We start from the raw sequence: 8,526 nt of genomic DNA, 5'->3' as shown, positions 1-8,526 counted from the left end.
ATTTCAAAATCTAATAAGCCAATTCACGTAACCGAATACAAACAGAGTGTGAAACCTATAATCAACATAAATAATATTTAAACTACAGTATAAATAGTAAATTGTCCGGTCATAAGGAAACATACCTTAGAACAAATTTTACAATAACTTCAATCAACTCCATTACTAATTTAAGTTAAAGATTGAATGTGACAAAAATCAAAATTAAAATTGATTCCCTCATTTAAATATATATGAGTACAACATAAATTAAAAAAAAAAAAGAAAAAGAAAAACATATTCTAGGAATCATAGTTTTTACCCAAAAATAATTCAATGAACTTGGCATAAGGCAGCTGGATAAACCAAAGCATATTAATAAATGAAAGTTTTGTTCTGAAGTATGTAGGTTTCATTAATCTTGAAGGCGACGGCCCTGAAAACAAAAGTACTAAAATAATTACAACCATGAATGGGGAATTTGCAAACCACAAGCAAAATAACAATACCAGAATTGCCATGCATTAATTTTTCGTGGAAATGTTTATTATTCATTCGATATTTTCACATCCATAGATAAAAAATAATTGTTGACTCGACATTTTCTACTGTATGGTAAGAAAAATTGATGAAACAAAAAATATATATCAATATAAATTATATTAAAATGAGCGTAGCTCAACTGACATAGTGCTTGTATTATCAACTTCGATGCCGAAAATTCAATCTCTTCATTCTACACACTAAAATGATTCAACACAGCACGTGGAGGATTTGAGATAATCAAACTATGACCTATTTGAGGTTTTACGATGAAACATAAATAGGAAGCAAGAAAATGTCACTAATTTAAAATAATATAAGGTTAAAGTATTGTTTTGGTTTCTTTCTTTAAAAAATAAAATAAAATAATTTGGTTCATGTACTCTAAGATTGTTTTTATTTGGGAAATAATACATTTTTTGTCCCTACGATTTGGTTCTAATTTCTATTTGGTCTTTAAGTTTTATATTGTTACACATTTAGTATTTAAGTTTTAAGTTTTGTTTTAATTTAGTCATTCAGTTTCGAAATGTTACGATTTTATTATCGAGATTTGAGTTTTGTTTCAATTTGGTTCCTAGAATTTAAGATTTTACATTTTAACCTCACATTCTTATTAAATATTCATTTTCAATTATTAACGTCAATTTCTATTAATTAATTAAAAATAATTATGAAGTAAAATTTTAATTTTAATTTTAAAAGTGATAAACAAATAGTAAAATTTAATTAATTATAATTGATTTTTGATTTATTAACCTAAATTAACTCTAAAGACGGAAAATGAGTATTTAGTGAAAAATCAAGATAAAAATAAAAATGTAAATTTTGGAACATAGGGACCAAATTGAAGTAAAACTCAAATGTCAATGATAAAATTGTAGCATTTTGAAACCTAGAGACTAACTTGAAATCAAATTTAAAACTTAAACACTAAATATGTAACATGTTGAAATTTAGGGACTAACTAGAAACCAGATCCAAAATCTAAGGATCAAAAAGATATATATATATATATATTTTTTTTAACTATTCAATTTTATTTCATATACTTTCAGATGTCTATCTTTAGTCCACGCACTTTTAATAAATATTAAATTCAATCCATATTTAGAGATGTCCAATTTCTCCACGAGAACGGACCCCATGGGCTGTCTCTTATACACATCTAGATGTGTATAAGAGACAGGGGTACAGGGAATGCATTTCCCATCCCCGCTCCGATTAGTTTTTACATACTTATTTAATATAGTTATTTAATGTTATGTTATTATTATTATTATATAAATATTACATTTGAATTCAAATTTGGTTATTTATTGGAAACATAATGAATATGTTTAAAATTAATGTTTAAATTTAGATTATATAGGTGAATAATTTGATTGATATTTATTTCGTTCTACTCAAAAAATAATTAGCAATTAGGCCAAAATTTGAGTAATTTATCTTTAAATTCAAATTGTCATATAAAACTAATTATAACAAACAGTGATAAAGTTAATTATTTAATTAAAATTTGCTCACATCAGAGAAAAATTCACTACGGGAACCCGATCACCGCGAATTCCCCGCGGAGAATCCTGTCCCGATCCCCATGGGAATTTCACAGGGATGAGGAATGAAATGGGGAGTGGGGACGGGATGGGGAAAGACATCCCCAGCCCCATCCCGTCTTGTGGACATCTCTATTCATATTCATAGTTTATTTTTTTTCTCGAAAAACTTTTACCATCTATTAATATTTCCATAGCAAAATTTTAGAAACATATTAACACATTATCTTTTCGAAAATTATTATTTAACAAATTTTAATAAAACTTAATTTTGAGTGATTAAATTTAATATTTATTAAATATACCTGGACAAAAATGGAGCGAACACGGAAAGTGATATACACAACAAGCATATGCATGTTATATATATATATATATGTGTGTGTATGTATTTATTTTATTTTATAATTTTTTATAAGTATTTTATTTTCTTAAAATTGAGATATATATATTTTGACGTAAATTGATATTTTAAACTATAGGGAAGGTCATTATTTGAAGCAACTTTTAAATTTGTAGGCTATAAAAAGAGAGGTCCTCTGTTAGGTCGAGACCTTATCGATCAGAACAACGTCTAGATCGCTTTTGTTTACCAAATTCACTTTCACCTAATCAAAAGAATCGAATCATCAAGTGGTTTACAAGCGAATTGGGTGTTTCGTCTCTCTCACTTTCCTTTCTTTTTCTCTCACTTCAATCGCTTTCTCTCAAAAACCCATTCTTTTTTCAACTTTTTCTCATTCCTCTGTTTTATATATATACACAGCAACAAGTATTTTTGTATAATTTCAGCCTTCCTACAAAGAAAAAAAGGGTCTTCCTTTTTTCTCCTTTAAAACTTATGAATTCAACTATCTGATCAAAATTTCTATTCGGTTTGCTAGTGCTTCTTTCGAGGATTCTCGCCGTCTTTCAATTCGGCGGTGGCTCTGTTTTTCCTTTCTTTTCATTGCCATTTCTGAGGAATTTGGTGGGACGCATTAAAGTTGGGGCTTTCATTGAGTCCAGCTATTTAAAATTTCCCTTTTTCTCTCTCAGTGCATTTAAGACACTTTTGAAGAAGAAGCAGCACGTCCTCTGTTCTGCCATTTAAATTCTCTTCCTTTCTTGGTTTTGGTTTTGTTTTTATTCAGTCGGAGAAAACAGACACCCAAACAAAACCATTGAATTTTAAAACTACACTGTTTTATTTCTTAAAAACTTTTGTTTGTGAAGTCGATCTGGGTTTTCTTCAATCTTTCAAACGAAAGAGACATTTCGAACAAAGGTAATTAGTTTCATTCTTCCCCCTTTTAAGTGAAGTACCTTGAACACTCTGTTTCTTTTGTTTCTTCCTCCCAATTTGGTGATTTCTCCTTTCACTTCCTTTTTTTTTCTTATTAATCTAGGAATTTTTGTTACGTTTGTCAAAGAAACCAAAGACAATGTTGCCTCAGAAACAAGCAGAGGAAGCCATAGTTCCCAACGTGAACGAAACAGAGCATGAAGGCAAAGAAGAAGATAAAGAATCTCAGTCCATTTTCAGTGTCAAAAACATCCTCTGGCATGGTGGTTCTGCTTGGGATGCCTGGTTCAGTTGTGCTTCAAATCAAGTAAAAAAAAAAAAAAAAAACCCATTTCTCAAATTCTTCTACCATTTTCTTAAAACAAAACTTTAAACTCTTTTTGTTGATTCTTTTGCAGGTGGCCCAGGTTCTGTTAACACTGCCATATTCATTTTCTCAGCTGGGAATGCTTTCTGGGATTTTGTTTCAAATTTTCTACGGAGTAATGGGTAGTTGGACTGCTTATATAATCAGTGTACTGTACATTGAATACAGAAGTAGGAAGGAGAAAGAGAATGCGAGCTTCAAAAACCATGTGATTCAGTGGTTTGAAGTTCTTGATGGCTTATTGGGTCCTTATTGGAAAGCCATTGGACTTGCATTTAACTGTACCTTCCTCTTGTTTGGATCAGTCATTCAACTCATTGCTTGTGCAAGGTGAGATTTTTTTTTTTTTTTTTTTTTTTGCCTTTTTTCTCAGCTCTTTAGGCTTGATTTTATCTGGGTTTGCTTTATTTTTGAGGGTTTATGTTGGTTTTCTTCAGCAATATTTATTACATCAATGACCATTTGGACAAGAGAACTTGGACTTATATTTTTGGAGCTTGTTGTGCTACAACTGTTTTCATCCCTTCTTTCCATAACTACCGGATTTGGTCCTTTTTGGGTCTTGGAATGACCACTTACACTGCCTGGTATATGGCCATCGCCGCCCTTGTCCACGGCCAGGTAATTTCTCCGGCTACCCCTCCGCCACCGCCGCCATCTTTTTGTTTATGGGAACTTAATTTTTTTTTGTTTTTTTGTTTTTTTGTTTTTGAAATTTTAGGTTGAGGGTGTACAGCACTCTGGCCCTAAGAAACTGGTTCTGTACTTCACCGGCGCCACTAACATTCTTTACACATTCGGAGGCCATGCCGTGACAGTGTAAGTTTTGAGAGTTTAAATCAAATGATTATTGTAAGATTTAAAAGTTCTAATCTAACCCCATAACCCCCAAAATGTTTCAGTGAAATTATGCACGCTATGTGGAAGCCACAGAAATTCAAGTACATCTATTTAATGGCTACCTTATACGTTTTCACCTTAACGATTCCGTCAGCCACCGCCGTGTATTGGGCTTTCGGTGATGAACTACTCAACCACTCCAACGCCTTCTCCCTCCTCCCAAAATCCGGCTTCCGTGACGCCGCCGTCATCCTCATGCTTATCCACCAGGTAAACACTCAATTGCACGGAAGGTGTTTGTTAAAAGTCCCCTGATAAAAAACAATTAATAGAAATTCAATTTTAGCACAGAAATCTGACATGGGTTGTTTTGTTTTGGCCTTATGGTTGTGGGGTGAAGTTTATTACGTTTGGTTTTGCTTGTACGCCGTTGTACTTTGTGTGGGAGAAAGTGATTGGAATGCATGATACGAAGAGCATTTGTTTAAGGGCTGTTGCGAGGTTACCAGTGGTGATACCGATTTGGTTTTTGGCAATAATTTTCCCATTCTTTGGGCCTATAAATTCGGCGGTGGGAGCTTTGTTGGTGAGTTTCACAGTGTATATTATACCTGCTTTGGCTCATATGCTCACTTACAGAAAGGCCTCTGCTCGTCAGGTAAAAATTCTCTGTTTCTGTTATTTAATTTGCTGTTTTTAACCACAAATCCCACTGTTTCTCTTTCCCCCACACTGCACCTACCTGACACTTGCCCCCACAATGTTTATTTTTTTTAATGCTTATGACTTATGTGAATTCATATGCATCCCTTTACTATCTCTTTATCTTATCTACACTCAACTTTTTCACTTTCTTTTTTCCGAGCTATTTTAGCCTAAAAGAACTAGATGACCATTTAATTTTTTTAAAAAATTAGCTTAAATTTATCTTATGAAAACTACTTCTATCCATACATACCTATTTTTGTGTTTTGTTATCATTTTTGAAATCTAAAAATGTAGTTTCGAAATACTTGTTTTTTTAGGATTTGAGTAAGAGTTCTAGTGTTTCTTTAACCATAATTGAGGAATTGAGAGAAAACAAACATAAATTTAAAAGACATCTAGACAGTAAAATTATTCCCAAGGGCCTTGTCAATTTGGTTTTGTTTTTGCAATTCTTTCATTTATCCTCATTGGTTGGTTTGAATTGTCTGATAAAAAAAAATGGTGTATTGAAGTTGTAATAGGTTATTGAACTCCGTAAGTTTACTTTCGAATTTGTTTGATCTAAGCCTTTTTTTTTTTAAATGTTAAATAGTTAAACTATTTTTAAACACAAGATTGAAAAATTCATCAAAAACAATATTCAAAGTTTTAAAACATGTCAGACATTTTTTAATTCAGAGTAGCATTGAAATCAAAATCTAAAATTTTAGCACTCCTTAAATTTGGAAACTAAAACTAAATAGACATAATTAAAAAAAATTGATGGTCTAAACTTGTAATATGACCATGGAATGTATTCGGAGGCATTTTTTTTTTATTTTGTCCTACTTCTATCCATAAATTTCTACTACCTCAACGTAACGTTAATGCTAACCGAGAGGTTTTGGTGAAATAAATTAAGAAATTGGGGTAGAAGTGGAACTTTCAAAATATGTTAAGGGCAAGATTGTACATAGCTTAGCCAAAATCATCGTACTAAATCCTTAATCTACATAGTATTAGCTAAACATAGGATTAGGACATTGTGTTTTTTCTAAAGACAATTTATGTTTTATATATAGATCATTATTCTTAGTTACTTAATTGTAGTTGGTTTTTTGAGGAAAGAGGGTGGAATATCGAAGTTATGAATAAAAGCATTTATGGCTTTGATATAGAAATGTTATCAGACAATTAAAATAGGTGAAAAGTCCTTTTCGTTTTGTTATTCAATAGACTTGTATTTTTTGTACCTTCTTCAATGTGCTACCCTACTCTCACCTCATCTTCCTGCCTGTAGGCCAATTTTATGTCTCTGTCACGCTCTCAACACTAATCATAATTAAATACCTTATAATAGAACAATTATTACTTAAATTAATCAACTTTGGAGACTCTTCTTGTTGCTGAACTCTCCTCCTTTGCAGAATGCGGCGGAGAAGCCTCCATTCTTCCTCCCGAGCTGGGTCGGTATGTACGCATTGAACACATTCGTGGTGGCGTGGGTTCTCGTGGTTGGGTTTGGGTTTGGAGGATGGGCTAGCATGACGAACTTCGTTAGGCAAGTCGACACCTTCGGACTTTTTGCGAAGTGCTATCAATGCAAGGGTCCCCCTGCAGTGGCTCCGACCCCGCATCACTAAACTCCAGCCACAAGCCACCGGGTTTGGTCTTGGTCATCGTCTTCATCATCTCCTTCCACATTTTGTATCATACCAATGGGGGGAAATCACTAGCCTTTTGCTCATGCCCCCTCTTTTCTCGAGTGTGTTAGATTTTTCTGTTCTCTTTTTTCCCCTAGTGTGCCGAATCGGTAATGATTCTCATCCACTCAAAATCATTGGCTCAATTTAGCTAATTAGTATATTATATTATATGTTATACCCGTAGCTTACTTAATATTTTCTTTAAACAATCTTTCTTATTATTACCATAATTGCCATAAATTTAAGATGTAGTTTTTGTTAATTCTCATGGTTTCCCCAACTTATATAAGTATATATATGCCTTCCAATCGTAATCCAGTCTTTTCTTTCTCTCTCAAATTAAACTAAATAATGTTGAATATAGAGTGGATTTCAACGCTTAAACTTTGAAATTTTTTCATTTTTAATTAAATGATGTCATATTTGAACTTTTAAGGACTTGCCTGGTTGATAATTTAGATTCTATTTGGTATTCTTTTAGTTTACCAAGTTCAATAAATATGCTTACGATTTGAATTTTTTTTTTTGAAAAATTGTTTTGGATTTTATAATCAAATCTGTACAAATGGTAAAAACAACATAAATGTTATATGCAAAACGATATTAAACAAATATAAAATTTTTTAGAAATACAATATTTTATAGTTATTTTCAAATATAGAAAAATAAATTTTTATTTTCAAATATAGTAAAATGTCATTGTTTATCTGTATTTATCATTATTAACCAACTATGACATTTTGGTATATTTGAAAATATTGTAAGCAGTTTTATTATTTAAAACAATTTTTATTTTTTATATTACAAAGTATAATTTTTTCTAATAAAATTAAAATATGTATTGTATAATGTATTATAAATTATATAATACTACAAAATAATAATTATACAAAAATTAACAAATAACATTTTCATTTTTAAAATAATATTATAGTTTATAGTCAATTGTGGATGTCTAAAACTCACAACTAGTTTTATGGTTTATAAAATATGTATCAATAAATTTGTTTAAATTATAATCAAAATTTTAATAATGCTACCAAACACATCTAAAAACATAAAATAGTATTAATCGATTCTAGTTTTTTTTGTTAACTATAGTCGTGCTCTTTTTTATTATTACTATTATTATTATTATTGATTTATATATATAAAAATAAAGAATTAGACCAATAGTAATCCAGTGTAAACATTGCTATAATATGCAAAGTAATGGTTTAAAAAAATAATAAAGATAAAGAAATTAAAAGTCTGTTTTCATGCAGAGAATTTCATAAAGGAACGCTCGTCATTCAATAAAATAAATATTTCTTTGATTTAAAATATCGAGTGGATGCCTTCAAGATAAAACAGACTGACCAAAAAAAAAAAAAGGTTCAACTGTTTATTTCGGATGTGTTTGAAGATAACTTTATTTTTTGCTTTCATGTTTTAATTAAGTAAAAAAAAAAATAGTATTTTATTCTATTAAGTGGTTGCAATTTCAACAAATTTTCATAATTTGGAAATGTAGTATAAAAAATAAATTTCAAATTTCTACTTCTAAAAGAGTATAAATTGATT

The 8,526-nt window shown here is 30.6% G+C and overlaps 1 protein-coding gene across 2 annotated transcripts; it reads left to right on the top strand.

Moving 5' to 3' along the window:
- The first annotated feature begins 2,670 nt into the window (after window positions 1-2,670).
- Window positions 2,671-7,277, top strand: LOC120091421 (auxin transporter-like protein 2). 2 transcript variants are annotated; one of them, XM_039049443.1, is made up of 8 exons: window positions 2,671-3,345; window positions 3,491-3,670; window positions 3,762-4,060; window positions 4,168-4,351; window positions 4,452-4,549; window positions 4,633-4,840; window positions 4,971-5,228; window positions 6,685-7,277. In XM_039049443.1, exons 2-8 carry the CDS (start codon window positions 3,503-3,505, stop codon window positions 6,898-6,900), a joined length of 1,431 nt encoding a protein of 476 aa, XP_038905371.1. In that variant the 5' UTR covers window positions 2,671-3,345; window positions 3,491-3,502; the 3' UTR covers window positions 6,901-7,277. The 2 variants fall into 2 exon arrangements, with proteins under 2 accessions (XP_038905371.1, XP_038905370.1); XM_039049442.1 differs by having other exon boundaries at window positions 2,673-3,345; window positions 3,467-3,670.
- Window positions 7,278-8,526: the final 1,249 nt, after the last annotated feature.

The sequence above is a fragment of the Benincasa hispida genome, chromosome 11 (assembly GCF_009727055.1).
Source record: "Benincasa hispida cultivar B227 chromosome 11, ASM972705v1, whole genome shotgun sequence".
NCBI classification, from domain to species: Eukaryota; Viridiplantae; Streptophyta; class Magnoliopsida; order Cucurbitales; family Cucurbitaceae; genus Benincasa; species Benincasa hispida.
Note: the sequence above shows the minus strand (reverse complement) of the source record. Positions and strands in the feature narration are given on the sequence as shown.